This window comes from Buteo buteo, unplaced genomic scaffold (assembly GCF_964188355.1).
Source record: "Buteo buteo unplaced genomic scaffold, bButBut1.hap1.1 HAP1_SCAFFOLD_62, whole genome shotgun sequence".
NCBI classification, from domain to species: Eukaryota; Metazoa; Chordata; class Aves; order Accipitriformes; family Accipitridae; genus Buteo; species Buteo buteo.
Window position 1 is genome coordinate 272,180 of NW_027439228.1, and position 20,946 is coordinate 293,125.

Genomic DNA, 20,946 nt, shown 5'->3' on the forward strand with positions numbered 1-20,946 from the left:
AGCTATTTCAGATTCAGCAAACCCCATACACTCCTCCTGCAGCAATTCAGCATTTTTTTGGACCCCAAAACGACTTGACATTACTCTTGAAGCTATCCAGCTCTCCAGAAGCTCTTAAAAAACAGACACTCCACAAGCACAAAAACCCCTCCAGATTTCCTCAGTCAGCCACAACTTTTCCAGTTTGTGACACAGCCTTACTCATCGTCTAGCTACAGCACGTTTTTACAGCTACAATCCATTTAGCTACAAAATATGGGTCCAAGCCACTTCCAGATTTTTCCCCTCAGAGGAAAACCTTCTCATTTAACCCACTTCTCAGCTTATCCTTCCGACAACATAGCCACACTGCTTATCAGAAGGAGCAGAAAAGACAGGAATGAAGAAAACAGACAGAAATAACTCTTTTTCTTCCAGAAATTTCAAATGCTATCCTTCTCTTATTGCTAGGCATCCTGCTCACCTCCTCCTCCATGCAAGTGTGAGCACCAGCAAGGGTACAGGTCTCAGAGGTATTGCACATAGTGCTGCTTTATAGCTGTCGTTTCTGATTAAAAGCTGCAGGTGTACTCCACTCGAGCGAGGCTGGATCTCTCTCCGGGACTGCCGTCAGTCCGCATAAGGCCCCTACATAAAACAAAAAGAAAAAAAAAAATGAAATGCTGCAGCTCTTTGTGTTCATCTGGCTCAGCAATGAACATCTAAATATAAAATGTTTATTGTCACTTAAGGTGAGCTCTGTGTCCCAAGCCAACGAGTTGGCATCCTGCAAAGCCAGGCATATATTTGCAATTGTTGCCATCCAATAGTTTGCATTGTTATGAACTAGATTTAATGGTTACACTCTGTATCTATTACCCATTTAAATTACTCTTCCAGCATGTGAATATTAAACACTGGAAAAGGCAGATGAATGCCTGTACAAAACTACAGTAAGAAAAGAAAGATTCTAACAAAATGTTTAATAGAAACAAGTGGCACCCTGACTCCAGTGATGTTTCACTCCTCTCTGCTGAGCCCAGAACTGGATGACATTGTTCCAAACTTGTTAGCGTAGAATCATAGAATAGTTTGGCTTAGAAGGGGCCTTCAAATGTCATCTAGTCCAACCCGCCCCCCCCCGCAATGAGCACAGGCATCTTCAATTAGGTCAGGTTGCTCAGAGCCCTGTCCAACCTGACCTTGAAGTTTCCAGGGATGGGGCATCTACCACCTCTCTGGGCAACCTGTGCCAGTGTTTCACTACTCTCACTGTAAAAAATTTCTTCCTTATATCTAGTCTGAATCTACCCTTTTTTAGTGTAAAACCATTACCCCTTGTCCTATTGCAACACTCTCTACTATAAAGTCTGTCCCCAGTATGCCAGTAAAGAAAACATTTCCATCCTTACTATTGTCCTGTTTGAGTCTTGATTTATGAGATCTAAATTTTACACATGAAAGCATCCTTAAGAAAATCATACAAATTAGTCCCTCTGACCTAAATGGCAATAGGAAAATAAATAAATAAATAAATAAAAATCACATCACCAAGCTGCTTTTGATAACTTTTCTCCCCACAAAAACTTTCCTGCAGACCAGGTGTTCTTCCATGTTTATTTTCAAATCTTTCTTCCGTCTTTCAAACTTAAGGGGAAGAGATTCAACATTTTTGAGCATGATTCCAAGTGCCATGAAGAATTATTGCACTGGGGAGAAAGGAGGACTTTCCGCTCAAATTTTATTTTCTTAATTTGGTTGGTTGTTTTGTTTTTTTTTTAAATCTCATGCCCAGGACATGGACATCTTTCCATAGACTATTTCTAAAGATGAGTGCTTGGAAAAGTCCTGTCATCAGGACACTGCAGCGGTGTTCAGATCATTCTGCACTGGAGAGTCCAACATCACCAAAAACTTCCTGAGAAATTTTGAAGGAAAAAAAAAATTATCTCTATTTTGAAGGAAAAAAAAAATTATCTCTATTTTGAAGGAAAAAAAAAATTATCTCTATTTTGAAGGAAAAAAAAAATTATCTCTATTTTGAAGGAAAAAAAAAATTATCTCTATTTTGAAGGAAAAAAAAAATTATCTCTATTTTGAAGGAAAAAAAAAATTATCTCTATTTTGAAGGAAAAAAAAAATAATCTCTATTTTGAAGGAAAAAAAATTCTCTATTTTGAAGGGAAAAAAATTCTCTATTTTGAAGGGAAAAAAATTCTCTATTTTGAAGGGAAAAAAATCTCTATTTTGAAGGGAAAAAAATCTCTATTTTGAAGGAAAAAAAAATCTCTATTTTGAAGGAAAAAAAAAAATCTCTATTTTGATTTTAAAAGACACCATTGTCAGGAACAATTATCCCTCATTTTTCTCATTCTCTTCTTTTGCTATAGCTTCTGGGAGGGAGCTATCCAGCTGTCATTTCCTCCTTAGCATGACACTGCATTTCTTTGTTGCAGCCAGCTCTAGGAAGTCATTTGGACAGTTAGTGTCCAGCCTGTAGAGGACAAGTCCAAGTCTCCCCACCAAGTGACACTGTAAGGACATCATGCTGCCATGGTCCATCCTCACCATGCAAGGAAGAAAAACAAGCCAAAAACGTTTTACTAGTTCGGGTTCCCCTGAAGACAGGGAAGGGGGCCAAGATTGTGCAAAGTTAATCGTGCCAGGGTGCGTGTACGAGGGGTCCCCGTACACGAGGGTATGACAGTCCCTTGGTACAAGACCTGGGCACAAATGTCCTTCATAGCACTGGGGTGGGAGGGAACAGTCATCATTCAAGCACATCCCTGCGTGGCTCCTTTGGACTGTACCCCTGATCCCTCCTATGTACCTGAACTGCTCGTCTGGATTTCTACAGCAGCTGTTGACACCCTTCCCTGGCCTCCTCCCAGCAGAGCTTCCCTGCTCCTGCAGGGCTGGCTGGCAGAAAGGGCCACAGGACCTCCTGCCATCTTCCAAAGCAACAATCCCCGTAAAATGTAATGGATCCCAGAGGTGTTCAGTGGCAGCAGGAAGAAGCAAACAAAAAAACAAAACAAAAAACCCCAAGAACTTTCTAGCATGAACAACTGAAAAAAGATCCTTTGAATCACCAGATCTTCTCTGCTGCCCATAGTCAGTTCTCCTAAACTCCCCTAAAAAAAAACACAAACCACAAACCAAACCAAAAGAAAGAGGAAAAAAAAAAAAACCACAAACCACAAAACCAAAACAAAAAAACCCCAGTGAACAAAGATCCTCACATTCAGCCTCCGGTGAATAAGGGCAGGGAATGAATTATGGGATAGCAGATCCTTCACAGACCAAGCCTGCCTGCTCTCTGCTCTCATTTTATTGCGCAGCATCTGCCTGCTGCTCCTGGCCCAGCAGTAGCCACTGCCACGATGCTACCTGTCATCGGAGAAGGGTGGCAGCTTCTCATAGGGCTTAGAGGCACAGTCTGACACATCATGAAAGTCATTCCCTTTCTTAGTCACTAATTGAAGTTGGTATTGCAATTTTCCTCTCTGACCTTTGGATTCTTGCAGCACGGGCATTACTGTAAAAATCTCCCAGCATTGTAGTCTGACCATTACAGGCTCTTATTTCCCATAACCTGCTCCCAGTGCAGCCCACTGACAATCCTCCCGATGCGGCAAACGCCAGAAACATCTGTGGTAGCAGATTCCCCCCAAGTTAAGGGAGAAGCTGGAGAGTGGATCAGCCTGGTTTGGTGAGAGCCCCTGCTAAATATTGCTAAATGCTTCTCTTCCCTGTCCCTCTGCTCCTGCCCTTGTGGGTGCTGTGGTCCCAAGAAATCTTCAGACAAGGGGTTTCACAAACCCTGGCCCTGGCTACAGCCCAGTCCCAGGGAGCTGCAGGAACACCCCAGACAAATGTGTGTGTGTGTGCACACACCATCCTCAGGCACTGGGACCACCGAGGTCCCCAAACACTGTGGTCCTCCCTCGCAGGTGCTGGGTAAAAGGGTGTTTTGAGGTGATTCCAACCAGTCTTGCACAAAGGAAACAGCCTGGAAAACAGCCTAAACATTTATGTAAACACCATGGAGAAGGGGTGCATGGGTATATACAGAGAGATTTTAATCTTCAGCTTTTCCAAAAGAAATAAGCACCGAAAACAAACAAAACCCACCCCAATTAGATGAGGGGTAAGCTTTCAACACCTCTGATTTGACCACACCACCTAAAAATAACTGACAACCATCACACCCTAGTGATCGTCATAAAAAAAATTGTATTGAAGGCCTCCCCAGTACTAAGTTCCAATCAGATAGTTCAGAAACTCAGATTAAAAATAGACAGAACTCCACTTTTTGTTCTGAAACAAGTGCAATCATTTAAACTACTGTTAATAATATGTCATTGCCAGGTAGTTGCCCTCACAAGATATCTGACACCTAATCTATTACCATCTGCTTATATTCAACTAAAAATGAGATGCAACAGCATTTAAAGCTATACAGAGCTCTTTCAGCTGGATAAAAAAGCATGAACACATTTTCTTCACTCCTCTCAGTCTGGCTCATACCTCAAGGTCTGCATAGGTTGCAGAGGGTGATTTTTAAATTCCTACAGTCTTCTCAGAGTTTAAGCTTTAAGTTAACACGAAAAGATAGATTTGAGCTTCCAACACTGCAAGATACCGCTGTAATATGGCATCAACAGTCATGCCATTTTAATCAACAATGTTCCTATTCAGTGAAGCACATTTCTGATCTTCAGCCAAATCATGCAAGAGAAAATTGCATTCATACTCCCTGGTACTGCTGCTTCTCAGTAATCCATTACTGCATTGAAGCAGGTCAAAAAACCTGTCTCAAAGACACTTCTGCTATCAGATCTTCAGAGGAGGGGCAGAAGGGGCAAAAAGCAGCACATCCCCAGCCCACAGTCCCACCAGGGCTCCTTTACTCACAACTAGGGACACTCATGGACCTCAGCAAAAATGGGACAGTGGTGAAACACACTCCCAGAAGGCAAGCCTTCTTGCCTCCCCCGAAAAATGAAGCCAGACCTGCCTAAAGCTGAAAACAAGGCTGTAGAAAACATTATTCTCTGCAAACCGCAGAGAGCCGTGCTCTGCAGAGGGAAAGCTCCCATCTAGCTGCCTGCACAGGCACGTACCTGGGACAGAGAGCAGAAATCACAATTTGGCATCTCAGACAGGGACACAAGAACCCCCTTCCCTGCCTGCTACTGATATTCAGCACGATACCGAGATGATGAAGAGTCAGGCAATGTCCGAGATTCTGATTCATCTCTGATAATCAGAAAGTAGCTTTACCTGCACCCTGGGACCAGCAAGCAGCCAGCTCCTTCAGCACCTAGACATTTTGTTGGCAGTGAAAAGCTTCATAATCTTAAGCCTTTACTTCCAATTCAAATACTTCATTTACAAACAGCAAATAATATTTAAGTGCTGTTAGTACTGGGCAGATAAACATCTAGTATCTTTGGAAGAGAGGCAATCCACAATCTGAAGGAAATACAGCATGGCTTCTTCTGCCTTTTTATTTATTTTATACTTAATGCATTATTATCATCCTACAAGATGTGTACTATTTTGGTTCAGTAATTAGGTTTCTTCTCACAGTTGCATCCAGGAAGACAATCTCTTCTGGAAGTTGTCTTTTCTGTCGGTGAATAATTAAAGGAGTATTTTTGGCAGGACATTTTTCTCTCTTCCATCATCTTGGGTTTTGGTTTGGTTTGGTTCTTTTATGCCTAAGCTCTTGTTTCCAGCTTTTGTATCCACCTGTGTTTGCACTGTGCTTAGTCAACACCAAAGCCCAGACATCACATATTTGCAGTCTTGGCAAGTTTTATGAGTCCTGACAACTGTGTAGCTGAATTTCTCACTAATCTTTCAGCAGGACCATAACCCTCAGAACCTCTAAAAGAACTTTTACCCCTAAATTCTTGTGTGCCATGCGCCCATCGACTGAATAGCACTCCACAAAGCACTGTTAAATCTTTCAATTTCCAGGAAGTACATGCAAATTTTATGCCACATTTGAGAAAAGAAAATCAGCTCAGTAGTAGAGACAAAACAGAGAATTGGTCAGATGACAGGAGTGATTTAAGGTTTCAGCAGATCACTAACTGCACTCAAGTCAAAATCTCAATGAAAGCAAAGATAAATCTCTTTTTGGACTTATTAGCAAGTGTGTCACCAAAACAAGAGTTCTCAAACCAAATCCCTAAACCTCAAAAGTGTTTTGGGAAAATGTATTTTTCCCCCCCCTCAATGTTGCTTCTTTACTTACAGTTGTGTCTCATTTTTTTAGCTTTCCCCCCTACCACAGGATCACAACCCTAAGAGATGCCAATACCCTGACACAGATTTCCCCAAGAGCTTTGGCATTAGCACCAAATGCCACAATGCCAGTAAAGTCATGAGAGTCAGCAGAACCGATAAGCAGTGGAGATCCCTTAAATTACCTTTTCCTGGCACCCTGAACTGCCTCTCCACACAGAGAATGAACTGGGGCGACAGCTGGGGTTGACAGGTGGCGACTATTCCTGCAACTCCATCCCGACTGCTTGCTTGATTTCTGCCTTTGGCTTCCCGAGGGCAGGCAGATGTTCGGCCACTGCCAGGGAAGCAGAGCTTCCTCACGCGTAATGGTGACCTGGGAAGAGAAGCACCACAACCCTCAATGCCCACCCTTCATCCTTGTCTCCCTGAGCGACGGACCTCCCCTCCCACGGCATTCCTGCGAGCAGTCCTGTCCCATTCCCTGCCCGCTGCAGACCACCCACCTGCAATTAGCAAGGGCGGGCACCAAATGAACTCCTCCTGGAGCCTTGCACAAGTGCTTCCACTTCAAGAAGCACAAGAAGAAGCGGGAGGGCAAGACGGGTTCCCGCCGAGCCCCCCTCGTCCAAATGCCTGCCGCTGGAGAACGCCCAGCTCAGCCGCTTGCCCTGCGCCTGGCACACTCAGCTCCCAGGACTGCCGGAGCCCTCGGCACTGCAGGTGCCTAGAGGAAACTCCTGGCCCCAGGAGAAGGCCCCACCTTCTTCTCCCATGGGTCAGCACAGCTGGGGAGGGCTGCCAGTCTCCTCCCTTCAGGCGGTGCTGCCTCGGAGGATCGCTCCCCTCGGCTGCCACTGTGCCCTGCTTTGGGGCCCGCCCTTCCCTGAGGCGATGTTTCCTCCGATTGGCTGCATGAGATCGCTCCTCCCATCCAGTGATGGGTCAGGCGGCTCATCAGTCATCTCTGCTTTGCTCTTGCCAGCTGTGATTGGTGGAGCGGGCATGCCCCGCCTCCAACCAACACCCCCCCCCCCACACACACCCGGCAGGGAGCCCGGCTTTTTCCCCTCTTGCCACCTCTCCTGCAGGCCTCGAAGCTTGACTGGTGGGTTACCTATCGATCACATGCCTTGCCCCCGCCTCCTCAAATGCGATTGGCTGTCCTGGGCCCACTGACTCCCCAGGGACTGCTGGGTGGAGGTTGCCAGGCAACGAACTCCACCTTTAGGGCTGAGAGCCTCAGCATGGAGCTGTGGGCCCTGAGGAAAGGCTGGGGGTCATCAAAGGCGGGTTTGGACCCGAAAACCGAGGATTTCGGCCCGAAACAGGAGGCTCTGGGCACTACAAAGGATAGGCGCGATGCTACAGCTGACGCTGGGGACCCTGCGAAGGAGGGGAACCTCTTGGTTCCTCTGCCCTTTGCCCCAGGGTGCCGTGTATGGGGCAGGACTCTGGACTCGGGGAGAGGGAAGCTTCCCCTGGCTCACGGGCAAGGCTGTGCCAGCCCAGAGCACGCAGGAGGTTGCCACCTCTGAAGACCGGGACGAAGGAAGACTGGCCAGCTTGGCCCTTGCCGGTGCCCCCGCCACAGCAGGAGCCCCCCTCAGCCTGCTGTTCAACCCAGAAAGGGGCTCCGTTCCCGCTTACATCCTCACCTTTACCAAGGAACACCTTTAGGAAGGACTGGGCAAGGCGGAAGCACGTGCTTCCTTTGAGCGAACTTTGCAGAGCGTTCCGTTTGGGTCACGCGCGTGTGGTGGGACCCGCGGGACAGGGGGCTGAGGCTCACGTGGGCTCGCAGCCGGGCCAGCGTGCACAGCAGCCCAAGGGACAAAACCACGTCTCTGCTGGTGGCCTCCCTGTGTGGAGCTGCCCCTGCCCCCTGCAGATGTGCGGAGGCTCGCTGGGGGTGAGGAACAGCACCAGTGGGGCCTGGGTTAACGGGCAGGGGTCCGATGGGCCAGCCAGATGCTACTCTCCGTCCCTCTGCTCGGCCCCTGTGCCGCTGCTGACCCTTTAAGGTCCCCCCGCCATTCCCCACTCGTCCCCCAGTGCCCCCCTTCCGCCCCCTGCCCACACACCTGTAACCTCCTGTGACCCCCTCGGTTCCCCCCAGTGCCCCCTACTCCCCCCAGTGTGTCACTGGGCAGTGCTGTGGGGGGTCCCAGCGTGATGGGACACCGGGAGGGCGAAGCCTGCTGTGGCGATACGGTCGGGGCTCTCACCCTTCCGATTCTCCCCCGCCATCCCCCTGGGGGGCAGGGAGCGAGCGGCTGTGTGGTGCTCAGCCACCGGCCAGGCTTAAACCACCGCAACCTGTGAGCAAAAGAGTTACCTACCCACGGACAGACGGACGGGGAGAGTGCTCATCCTTCCTCCTCCCTCAGGGTGCAGGCATCCCCTGTATCACACCAGGGCGCACAAAAGCCTCAGCAGTCCGGCTGCTGTTGGAGCCCCTTCCAAAGCTTTTTGGGGCGAGCTGACGCATTCCTACCGCCCAGCACGGCGGTTGGGTTTATACCGTTGCCATGAGCGAGGGGATTCTGCAGAAACTGCCCGGCACTCGCTGTGCAAGGGTGATGGCCGCAGGGAGCAGCAAGCTGCAGGTGACGGTGGCTGCATACGGACCTTCAGCCCTTCCTGGCCACCGTGTCTGCCTACATCTTGCCCTCGCTCGGAGCTCATGGGGCTGCTCCTCCGAGGTAGCCCAAACGCACCAGGACGTGGTCCTGGGCAACCTGCTCTAAGGGAGCCTGCTTGAGCAGAGGGCTTGGACGACCTCCACAGCTCCCTTCCAACCTCCACCCTCCTGTGCAACTCTGTGCCTTGCTTTCACTCCTAAAGCACCTGAACCCAGCCCTCATGCGTGCCGGCAAGGATGCTGGGACAAGGCACAATCCCAAACTCCTCCCCGAGGGGTCATCCTCAAACAGCAGCTGCCCGCTCCAGAACAGCCGATGGCGGACACAGTCAGAAGAGAGAAAAACCGTTTTATTGAGAACATTAACTGCGGTGGGGGGCGGGCCCAGGGCTCACAGGGGTTCAGCCAGTAACAGGAAAACGGCACCTACAAGGACAGAGTCAGAGAGCGCTGCTGAATGCACAGCGCCAGGAAGAGGCAGGGTTTGGTTGCCCTCTCTCTGGGGAACACCGTTGACGAGGAATTGCTCATAGCCCAGAAGAGAGCGAGCTACGGCTGGCATTGCCGAGGGGAGGGCTCTGGCGCCTTATCCCCACGGGGAATGCCCTTAGAGAGCTGTGCGCGCGCAGAGATGCACAGGGCCCCTGTGCCACGCAGCAGGGCTCAATGGGGAGCCCCTGGGGAGCGGCCACGGGGTTCTTGCCAGACCCTGCGCAGCACCATCCCTCGCCGTGCCTTGCCAGCGGGTTGGCCTGACTTAGAGCAGTGCTGAGAGTTGGATGGGCAGCAGAGCCTGGTACACACCTGGGCTTCTTGACCTGCCGGACCTTCCTGCATCTTTTCCGTTTGCGATCCCCCAATCTGTTTTCTCTCTTCCTCCTCTTGTTTTCGGCACAGCTTTCACTCTCCTCTCCCCAGGCCTCTTTCCTCCGTCGGTTTCTTCTCTTTTCCTTGTCCTGGGGAGAGCCTGCAAACCTTTCCATCCCACAGTGTGCTTAGATAGGTAAGGCCATGATGCAGCGGACACAGTTCTGATTTTAAGCAAAAGTGACTTGTTTTACCTTCTTTCCTCTGAAAGGCTGCCCAGTTGTTGCGGACGTAGCAGGGGCTCTGCCGTGCTCTCGAGGGTGGCTGGAGGCAAAGCTGGAGGTGCCTAAACCAGAAATGTTGGAGTTAAGGGGTGGCAAGGGACGGCCTGGAGTAGTAAGGGACTGCTTGCCAGATTGCCACCTTAGCTCTCTGGGGAAGATGCTGCTTTGCATCATCCACATTTTGCACAGTCCACCCGCCCCAAAACACACTTGATGAAACTGTGATGAAGTAGGATCTGAGCAAAAGCCCTCTCAAGTTGACAGCTACTCCCCGCTGTCTTTTTGTAGGTATTTGGATGGATTAAGCACATGCCTAATGCATTTGAGAAAGGACCTTCCCAGTTTTCTGTACAATGTACGATTCCGGGGGGGAGGAGGAGGAACAACCCCAAACACACAAGCCATCGGCTGGCCGGAGGAGGCCCAGCAGCTACTTGGCCTCCTCAGAAACTACCCTCCTACCTGAGAGACGCTGTCACGGTGCTTGTGGAGCAGAGCTGACATACCTCTGTCGTTTTGGACTCTGCCACCGTGTCTCCCCCAGCTCCTTTGAGGATGTCCAGAGAGGGGGATGCATGCAGAATGGCTTCTGCCTGGTGGCCCTGGTCTCCTCTGCCTGCAGGGCCACTTTGCTCTTCCAAAGGCAGGTCTAGAAAGCAAAACCATGTGCAGCAGTGACGCCTTGGAAGTAAGGCACGCCTAAAGCAAAACCCACCCCAAGCCCTACACTGTTTTTCTTCTTGACATTGAGGTTTCTGGTATCCCGAGCCCCAGCCTGGGACAGCCCTCAGTTCCTCCTCATACCTGTGGCTCCGTCCATGGGGGCTGGCGACTCGCCGGCTGATGGACAGGAGCGGCCAGCCACCTCCTCCCCAAAGATGTCACTGCAATATTCAATCATAAACTCCACCAGCGTGTTCACCTGCACAAATCAAAGCCTTGGTCTCAACCCAGCTGCCTGAAGTTGTCCCAAGCAGCCTTTCCCACTCCCGACCCTTGCCTCTGCACAGACGGCTGTGGCTGCGGGGCTGCCTTTGCAGGCAGCCACCCCACCGGCATTTGCTCAAGGGAGGAGGCAGCCAGGGACCTCTGAGCAGCCAAGCTCGGATGGGCCGGCAAGGCTGCAGCCGGCTTGCCAACACAGCGCACCTTCTCGGTCACCTCCAGCATGGCCTGGAGCGGGAGCAGGTCCTCGTTGGGTGGGCTCAGCAGGTTTGGCCCAAGGCAGATGGCCAGGTTGCTGGTGGTCATCCTGCTGGTGGCTGCGCTGTGGCCGATGTGCTGGAGCAGCGAGAGTAGCCGCTTGAGGAGGAGGAGGTTGGCTGCAGGCAACTTCTTGGCCACCCTGAGGGAACGGGAACTCAACGTTAATAGAGCAGATGTTGCCCACAGCCATCCCCCAGGCTTGCCCAAGGCAGGGGAGAGCCAGCAGCTGAGTTGTGCAGCTTCCCAGGTGCTCTCAGCCAGCGGCCAGTGCTCCTGCAGCTCAGGAAGGAAGCACGGCGTTCCTTCCCAGCTCCTGATTTCCCCCAAGCCCAGGCAAGGGAAGGCTCCCTCTCCATGCCCGTTCCCCGAAACCTAAGCCCACCCCAGCAACAGCAAGCTGCCAGAAGACGCAGCTTTTTAAGGAGACCGTCCCTTTGCAGGCAAGTCCCAGGCCTCTACCCGTCCCTGCTCAACAGGCGGGCTGCTGCCCGCACTTACGCTTTCAGCTCGGAGAGCTTCTCCTCCTTGCCGGTCCTCTCCATGGCTTGCATCCAGTCCTCGTAGAGGTTGTTGATGAGCAGCTTGTCGGGGATGCTTCGGAGGAAGTCCTACAATGCCAAGGGCTCCGGGTGAGCCTTTGAAGTTTCCAGGCCGGCCAGGAGCTCCTCCAGGCGCAGGTCAGAAGCGCTCACCTTCAAGACGGCGGCCAGCAGGAGCGCAGGCTGGCTTCCCAGGTCGACGCGTGCGCCGCGGTCCAGGGCCTCCCGCAGCTCCCGAAGTTCGGTCCCGCCGGCGGCTCTGCGGAATATCCCCTCCGTCGACGGTCCTTCCCGGCGCAGGACAGCCAGCAGCTCCTGCAGGAGAGGCAGGAGGACAGTTGCTTGGCCGAGGAGCTGCCTTCCAACAGCGGTGGCCAGAGCACTGCCCCAGAGCGAGCTCCTTGCTGGGGGTGAAGAGCCCAAGCCACCATCCCCGCAGCTCCTGGGGACGCCCTGTGGAGCAGCCGGAGGGAGGGCTCCCACCGCCTCTAGGGAGCATCTGGAGGGCTGGGGACCCCCTGCCCAGGCTGGCTTACCTGGATGGGCCGGGGCAGGGAGCCGTCCTCCCCGCAGAGGGCTGCCAGGGGCTGTCCAAAAAGCGCCCTGCCACAGCCGGAGCCCGCCTGCCCTGGCGCCTGGGCAGCGGCCGGGGTCCTCCGCAGAGCAAAGGGCCAGGGCAGCCCCATCCTCCTCCTGCTCCTCCTGCTGTTTCCTCCTGCTGCAAAGGAAAACAGAGCAAGATCCCTTCAATGGAGACTGCCAGGCCGCTGCTCCCGGAGCCTGCCCTGCCTGCAGCGCGGTGCTGAGCAGTGAGGACGAGCAGGGAGCCAGCAGCTGGAACCGCGGCTCCAGCTCAGCGGCTCCATCTCGCAGGCTCCTGAGAGCCGGCGTGCCACCGGGACAGCCTGTCCCAGCCCTCGCCCTGCCCTCCTCCAAGCCGTGGGCAGCAGCAGAGGCTCCGTGTCCCCGCAGAACCACGTCCAGCGGCCGCTGCCCAGCGGGTGTCTGTGCTCGTCCAGGTGATGTCCTGCCTTGGGGTGCTGCACCTGCATGGCGACACTCAAGGGACAAGTGAGCACAGCTCAACCATTTGCAGGAGGTTGCCTTCCTTTCCAAAACTCACCTGGTGAGCGGCAAAGTCCGCCTCCCTTGTTCCCAGATGGGGCTGTCGGTGGCCCTTGCTTGGGATGATCCTGCAAAAATGAGATTGCGCTTAGAGAGCATCCCCGCAGCAGAAAGGGCCGCCGGCGAGCTGCCGCCCGGCACCAGCAGCCTGAGCGCAGCAGAGCTGGGACCCTGTGCCCTGTGGGGCTCTCTGCCCTGCATGGCAGGATTCCCCCCAGTGCCACCAGTGAGGATGTGCTGGCATTCCTGGTGGCTCCCCAACCCTCTCCACTCCCCGAGTGGCACCATGAGACCCTCCCCACAACCTCTCCCCACTTGCCGCACATGCCGGCACAGCCAGAGGTGGGCGAAAGGCAGCCGTTCTCACCTCTGCCTGGCCCTCGATCAGCCTCTCCAGGCTCCCGGCGCTGAATGTCCTCCACTGGGCAAGAGAGAAGGAGCGGAGGAAGGTGAGCAGCGATGCCTCTGCCGCTTGCTCGGCTGGAGGACCAGGGCTCGGGGACAGAGCCCAGATTGGGGAGACACTCACGGCGTGGCGGCGGCTCAGCTGCTTCTCCAGGGGTTTGAGGGAGGGGAGATGGGTCACCCGGGCTTGCTTTGCTCCTTCTGGTGTCCTGTGGACCGGGAAGGGACAGGGAGAGAGCTGGCTGAGCCCCGAGCTGCCCCTTCTCTCCTGTCAGGCAGCTCTCCCTGAGAGCTCCTGGCAGCTGCGAGGGCACCTCTCCCCAGCTGGGGAGCTGTGTTCTCCCATCAGGCTGCGCCTGGAGCATCCCCCTTTGGCTTACCCCAGCAGCGTGCCCACCCACAGCTCCTTCAGCGCCTGGGAGCTGCAGAAAGAGAGGAGAACCAGCGTCAGGCCCCGCTGCTTCAAAGCCCGTGGGCAGAGGCGTGTTTCTGTGTAGCCCTGCGCCGTGGGGAAGGACAGAGGGGCAGGACGAAGAAGCCCCGTGGGGCAGGACAGGGACTCTGCCCAAGCCCTGGCTCCCTGTGTCCTGCCAGAGCAGGACTTTTGCCCTTCTCTTCTGGGCACGGTTGGGAACCTCTCCCACCCAGCCACGGGATGTGGCACCACGACTCACCCAAAGGCGACAACGCATGAGCCGGTGGGCCAGACGAGGATGAGGATGTCCTCGTCGCCGCCTTCCTCCTCCTCTTTTTCCTCCCCTGCTGCCTCCTTTCTGCTGCTCAGCACCCACAGCTGGTCCAGGGCCAGGCGGAGCTGTGGGCGCAGGCTGGTGCCGCGTCTGCAGAGAGCAGAGAGGAGAGGCAGGCGGTGAGCTGGGGGTGTCCTCCTCGGGGTCCCCCCGGGCCGAGCCCTGTCCCCCACCTGCCCTTGGGACAGACATCGATGGGCGCATCCAGCACCAAGGGGCCGGGGCCTGGGGCTGGGGCCGGGGTGTCCCGGGGCTGGGGCCAGGGCCAGGGCTGGGGGAAAGGCAGCTGGGCTCTGAGGGTCTTACTGCAACTTGGCGATCACCAGTTCCTCCTGGAGGAGGAGAAGGCGTCTCTCGCTCCTCTTGCGGCCCCGGGTCAGCCGCACGTCTGCGCTCAGCACCGCCTCGGCGTCGGCGAGAGCCTCCCTGCAGAGCAGAGAGCGGCGGGCATGAGAAAGGCCGCTGCCACCGCGGGTCCCGGCCGTGCCCCCGAGGCACAGGGAGAGCTCACCTGGAGCCGCAGCAGCAGTTGGCCTGGCCCATCCTGCCCGGGAGAGGAGGACCCTCGCCGTGGACCGAGGACGCGGGCCACTCGGCGACAGCGGGGATGGGAGGCGAGGTGCCGGTGCCGGTTCGGTGCCGCTCGGTCAGATCCTGCCTCCTCCCAGCGCTCCTGCGTGCCAGCACAGCTCCGTGCTGCTGTCTCTGGCGGCCGTGGGCTCCAACTGACCAACATTCCGAGCCCAGCGACCAACATTCTAAGCCCAACGACCAACATTCTAAGCCCAACGACCAACATTCTAAGCCCAACGGAAAGTGGGAGGGGCACTGGGGGGAGAGTTCTTTCCAATGTGGCCGTCTCTGCCTGGCACTGGGGAGCCCAGGGCTCGACAGAGCAGAGGGGAAGGGCTTGGGACTTCTGCAGTCTTTCTTGCTAGGACCTTCATGCCCCAGAACTGTGCATTTCCCTAAGCCACTGTGTCTTAGTCACAAGTGTGTGGCTATCCCTGGATTCCCCTTGCTTGTCTATGTAGCACCCTTCCCATTCCCGCCCTTCATGCACATCTCCCTGTGCCACTGCGATGAGGATTAGAATTGTGTGGGTTTTCTCTAGCCAAAGCAGTGGTCAAATTGGGGAGGCTCTCTCTTGGCATGGGACAGTGAGAAAGAAGATGACCATGCTGATAGGGTGCAGATACAGTTTCCAACTTGGTAACGGTAACTTGGTGTTTTGTGCTTTCTGCATTGCTCTGTGTGCCTCAACACTTCACACTGCAAGAGAAAGGGAATGTCATGGTCTGGACCCAGACACCAATATGGACCTCCCTCCCCACGAGAGGGAGAGTCTGTGCAGCATCACACTTTTGCTCTGCCCTCATTAAGACGAAAACCACTTTCACCCTAGACGATTCGTCCCTGAGAAAGACAGCTCTCAGACCATGCAACACTAGCTGGGACAAACATCCTCTCCTGGATAGTGGCATTAAGATAGGCTGTGTATTTTGAACCGTCTGAAGGTCATTGAAGAATGGCCTTGTGAGAAGGTAATCTTGGTGAAGCTGTCGACGGGGCTTCTACGGACATGGGCTCACACACTAACAGACATAGCCATGTGCCACTTATTCTCTTGATCAGCTAAAATATATGATCCATTCGTGAATTGATCTCTTCCTGAATAAACCTCAAACTTCTAAAACAATGACCTAACCAGCTTGAAAAGGCCCCAGGACAGAAACTGAAGCCATAGTCTTAATGGTCACTTTCCTGAAGAGAGATACTGACTTTACAACCTCACTCTGGTTATAATCACAGGATTTATCTTTGCTACTGCTGCTGCTTTCTCCTCTGAGGCTGGGATTTTGTTAGAGCTATTTTAGACCAGGTCCATGTGATGCAATGCTGACTCTGGTCACGACTATTCCATGCTCCTGTCTAGAGGCTGCTGCTCACTGTTTGGAGGGAGGAAGGGAGCCTAAAACTTCCTATTTTATCACAAAACTGTCTTTTTATTGGTAGCCCAAAATATTATTGTTTTATGATCTTCTCCAAATAGAAAAATCCCTTACATAAGTCATTTCACCTGCAGCTGGTACCACTTTCACAGCCCTCTCGATCCTCTTCTGTGAGTGCATTACAGGTACAAGCACGTGGCCATCCCGTGGGGTAGCATGTGAGCAGACAACAGAGGGCTGAAGTCTTTGAAGTGGTTTGTTGGCAGGCAAAACAAGCAGGAGAGGCTTTCCAAGCGCTCATGGTGCTGCAGTCAGAAAAGCGTGTCAAGAAAATGTGTGGAGATGAGCTGCACGGTGAGCGTGGGGCTGCCTGTTCCCGTCATACCCAGAAAAGTTACTGTAATTTGTGGTTCTCCTATTCTGGGCCAGTGGGATGAAGCTGGGGTATAACCTTGAGAACTTAACTGGTCGGGAACACAGAGGAAGCAGTCAAGCACAGAATCTGAGAGAAGTGTAGTCCTGAGCATGTCCTTTATCAAGGTGCCTTGAAGACATTCTCATAGTACAGCACACAAAAAAAGAATTGGGCAGCACGTGGAAGAAGACTCAGAAGAATGCCAATAATACTGCAATTTACCATAAGAAAAGTTGCAATTTCAGCATTTCTTTCTGTTCTCTGTTCATTCTAGCACTGTTCAAGACAATCTGGAATGTCCAAGAAGTGACTGTGTCTGGTCCCACAGTTAGATGAAATCTCCCAGCTGTAAAAACAGCTGCTGCTGCCTATTTATCACACAAAAACATGATTTCTTGATGGTAAGTCTAGTTCCATGTTGCTCTTTGCCAATGTCAGCAGATGTTGATGTTAATATATACAGCATCAGGAGCAACAGAAGGAATCACTGTGGCAGCTGTATTTTTTCCTCTGCAATGAAGGGCATTCCTGCCTTTTATTTGGACTTTGTCTTCAGAAGTAGAAGCAATGCACTACAGTGTACAGGTTAACATCACTTCAGTAGGCTTTTGTGAGTAAATAACAGTCCCATAAGCTCTAACGACATGAGAAATGTGGGATGTGAACTAAATACGATAAACTACTGAGTACAGGTTTTTTTGGTAAAGTACTTACACATCCATGAAGGAAAAAAACAAAATGAAAACACCATGTTTTGGGATACAACTGACATTTTCCAGCAGGAAAAATTCACTGTGTGCAGCAGAGTTCCTGCTAGGATAGCAACAGTGCACACTGCGGTTACTCTTTGGACAGTTCATGCTAGCTCATCCTACAGAATGGCCGTCTTGCCAGGATGATTCTGACTAAGAAGTTTTACTGCCTGCATGCTCTGTTAAGTTAGCCCATATTTGGGGTTTTTTTGTTTGTTTTGGTTTTTTTTCTTGATGTTTGCTTGTTGTTGTGTTGCATTACAAGTTACAGGAGCCTTACATTGAAGGGAAAGAAAAACGATGTTAATGTATGAAGCCCTTTTTGTTACTCTAGTGAGCACTTACTTATGCCACTAATCCCATGAAGTTGCTTGCATAATTATGCAGCCAAGTTAGAAGTTACCCACATGAGTCAATTTACTCATGAAGGTACATCATTGCTAAGGATGGTGTTGTTGTTCCAAACAAGGCAAGACAGTTTGCTTTCTCTCTCAGCACCTGCTCCTCAATAAATAGAAGAGGGCTGATCTGGAGTGAGAATTGCAATACAAACACCCAACTACCTGGAGTTTTGTTCTGCAGAACTCATGTTAAAATCGGGACTCATTCTAATTGGGGTCTGTCAAACAAATAGAAAGATAAGCCTTGCTTTTGTAAGACAAACATGAAAGAGGTTGATTATCAGGCCCGATTTCCCTTATATAGTTCACTGCATCCCAGGTTACATACATCTTTTCACTTAGAAGTCTGGAGGTGAAGTGAATGCTGCGTGTGCTTTTTTGTTTATTTATTTTTTGTTCTGTACAAAACAATCATCTCATGTGGAACCTTGCAGATGGCTTTGCAATAGATTGTAGTGGGTATATACCCCCTTACTCTAGTCTCACTTCTAGATTTCAAGTTAATTGTTCTTTTGTATTCAGAAGGAGAAAGCTTGTTCAAATACCAACTGCAATTGCCCGGAAACTGGCAGGCAGGCCTGTTGCTTTCTTTGGAGGAAAAAAAAGCAGCTAATTCTTGTATTCACAGGCAAAACATTCATAGCTTTTTAGTAGGTGATTTTTAAACTATAAAGACGTTAGAATTAGGTGAACACATCTTTGTTTTAATGTGCCTCACTCAACACTTTGTATTGTTATGTGTGAGGGATACATTTTTCATGGTCAAATTTCAGCTATGTTGCATGTAAATATAGCAGCATTTGTAAAAGCTGAGAAACACAGCATGTTCAAAGTTTCGTACAGATATGTGATGGTAACCTACCTTAATTGTCATTTTAATCAGTAAGTACATCCTCACGTATCATTCCTGAAGCAAGTGAAGTGAGGTGACAGTTAAATAACTCAGGCAATTAGACATGAAACACTGTGAAGTTTTCAGGTGGCTGCTTTTGTTTCATAAACCAAAATATCAGAAATCCATATACCCAGTCAACAAGATTTGATATAGCAGTTATTTATAGTTTATAAAGGGAAAATGGGGTTTATATGGAATATACACTTTAAGTGAATTCAAGGCACAAAAAGTTTAAAAAAAATTAGCAGAGGAGCTATAGGTATGTTACCGATGGATAAACAGAAAGAACATACATAGGTTTTTCCCCTTCATTTCTGAAGGAAGAAAACAGCTACAGTGAAAAGAAGGATGCACCAAACTAACTTACAACCAAGGGAATGTGGAATAAAGCAGCAGGAAAAAAACGGCTTTGTGAGACAGGGGTAGCAATCATCTTAAACGCCTAAGCATTTGTATGTGTTCCCTACTTTTTGTGGGTAATCGCTCATAGTGTAATAGTGTGTGTTCAAAATTCTATTCATCTTGTACTTGCATTTCACATTTTAAAAACTCATAAGCAAGACGTTTTTTATTGTTCTCCTGCAGTAGAGGTGAAATCCAGAGGCTTACAAAAGTCAGGAATCTCAGCAGGAAAGAAGAAAAAGATCATTTGGTTGTAGTCTTTAAAACTAGAGTTATTCACTAAAGCCTTTTTATAAGACAAGCATCTAGAACACTTTTGTTTCACGGGAAAATACTAAAATCGGTAGAAGAATGGAAGTCTTTCAAGAAGGAAAGAAAAAAGGTGGTGTTGATGTTACCCAGCAAAAATTGTGATTTCTATCTTGGATCTTGTGGTGTTTGGTAGGGTGTTTTAGTCCTGGTTTTTGTATTGCTCAAAGTCTGTGAAAAAGCTATCATCTTATCTTGAGATACAGGCTGAAAATATATTGGCTATTGTAAAATCTCTCTTACCTCATTACATGTGGGATTGGAGGTATGGGTCTGATTTGCATTTCATGAATGTTTGGGGTTCTTTGTGTCAGGACAATATCTCACAAGGCCTTTCATGCTGAGTGCAGAAGGGAACCTGACTCACAGGTTCCTGCCCCACGGGGCTTCATCGTCCTGCCCCTTTGTCCTTCCCCTCCTCCTTGTCCTCATCCTCGTCCTCGTCCTCGCCCTCGCCCTCGCCCTCGCCCTCGTCCTCCCCCAGGCAGGCGGCCATGAGGCCTGCGGGGGCCGGGGCCGGGCCGGGGACGGTGTCCCTGCAGGGTCAGGCAGCAGGAAGGAGCGCCCCGGGGCATGCTGGGAGCTGTAGTCCTGGGGCACGGGGCTGCCGGGGGCCCTGGTGGTTCCCGGGGCATGCTGGGAGCTGTAGTCCTGGGGCACGGGGCTGCCGGGCGGCCATGTTGGTCTCTGCAGTCTCTGCTCCAGCTGCGGCCCGGCTGAGGTGAGGGCTGGGGCTGCCCGTGAGGCGAGCGAGGCCCTTGGGCGGGCGTGGGGGTGTGGGAGCCGGGCCCGGCTGAGGGAAGGAGAGAAGGGGCAGGGTGAGGGGGGTCGCAGTCCTGGGTTTGTGGGTTTCACACAGACTCCCTCTTCAGAAAACACAGCCTCTGTGTGGGTCAGCGGTCCCTGCAGAGCTTTAGTATTTGTAGCCGGTTTTATAAATACACAGCGGGCTCACACGGTGCTGTGCTTCTTGTAAACTGCATCGCTTTTATCCCGGCTACAGCCTGGAGGGAGCAAGTGCCAGCCGGCAGATTAAGATGGAGATGAATGCAAGCGATACACTTGCGATGGTGATCCTGCCACAAGGCACGCTGCGTCTTTGTTATAAGTTACGACGAAAATTTGTATGCCAGCCCGGGGATAAACCAATCCAGGTTTATTGTAGCAAGCAACAAGCAGGCAAAACAGCGCTGGGTGGCCGGGGAGTCTCCGCTCCACCAACGGCACACACCTGATGTGGTCACGTGTTTGACAGTTAAACAGTTAAGTGTTACATATGTATGGGAGTTGCAGGTACGCCTATACATATGCATGACCTATTCCCGCTTTGCATTAAAATTAATTCCAAGAGGTATTACAATTAGTTCCGAGAGGTATTACGATTAGTTCCAAGGGGACACTCCCTCAAGTTTATCTATCCAAGCCACGGAATCGGCCTTGGCCGGTTTCTGGGACCAGTTCCTTATTTTCTCAGAAAACTGCTCTTGAGGAGCTATATGATAAGGTAATCAAGACTGGCTCATCCTGCTTACTTAGCTCAATATCTAGTTTCTGCACTTGTTACTGTGGTTATTACAGTTAAAAGCAGCTTAGTTACTAAGTTGTAGAGATCAATATATTTTAACAATCAACAGGTTTCATGAACAAATTGGTTATGCAAAGTTTATTACAATTCCCCCTTTTTGTTTTTCTTATTTTGTTCCTCAAACTGGGCAAGAGCTTCTCGAGCTAGGGAGAGAAGGGGAGTTTCTTTAACAATTTCGTCTTCTTCTAGGTGCTTATAGTGTCTTCTTATCAACATTAGGTGTACAGCTTCTAATCGAT

At 51.2% G+C, this 20,946-nt stretch overlaps 3 protein-coding genes across 3 annotated transcripts in view; 1 reads left to right on the forward strand and 2 right to left on the reverse strand.

Annotated features, from left to right (window-relative positions):
• Positions 1 to 20,946, reverse strand: part of LOC142027846 (uncharacterized) — a 327,572-nt gene that overhangs the window by 93,896 nt on the left and 212,730 nt on the right. The gene's annotated exons all lie outside the window — the stretch shown is intronic.
• Positions 9,273 to 13,939, reverse strand: LOC142027832 (T-cell activation Rho GTPase-activating protein-like). Its single transcript, XM_075022033.1, has 7 exons — positions 13,922 to 13,939; positions 12,254 to 12,352; positions 11,871 to 12,032; positions 11,677 to 11,786; positions 11,122 to 11,317; positions 10,777 to 10,894; positions 9,273 to 9,307 (listed from the first exon to the last, which is right to left on the reverse strand). The coding sequence occupies exons 1-7, from the start codon at positions 13,937 to 13,939 to the stop codon at positions 9,273 to 9,275; spliced, it is 738 nt and encodes a 245-aa protein (XP_074878134.1).
• Positions 19,792 to 20,946, forward strand: part of LOC142027833 (maestro heat-like repeat-containing protein family member 2B) — a 34,416-nt gene continuing 33,261 nt past the window's right edge. Inside the window, exon 1 of the mRNA XM_075022034.1 lies at positions 19,792 to 19,843. The gene's annotated coding sequence lies outside the window, so the exon portion shown is untranslated. The remainder of the gene's footprint in view (positions 19,844 to 20,946) is intronic.

Coding starts and splice junctions, on each gene's coding strand:
- LOC142027832 (XM_075022033.1), bottom strand. Junction 11,787..11,870: donor TGCTGGCCGCCGTCTTGAAG/GTGAGCGCTTCT, acceptor TTGGCATTGTAG/GACTTCCTCCGAAGCATCCC. Junction 9,308..10,776: donor CCCCATGGACGGAGCCACAG/GTATGAGGAGGA, acceptor CTGTCCTTGTAG/GTGCCGTTTTCCTGTTACTG.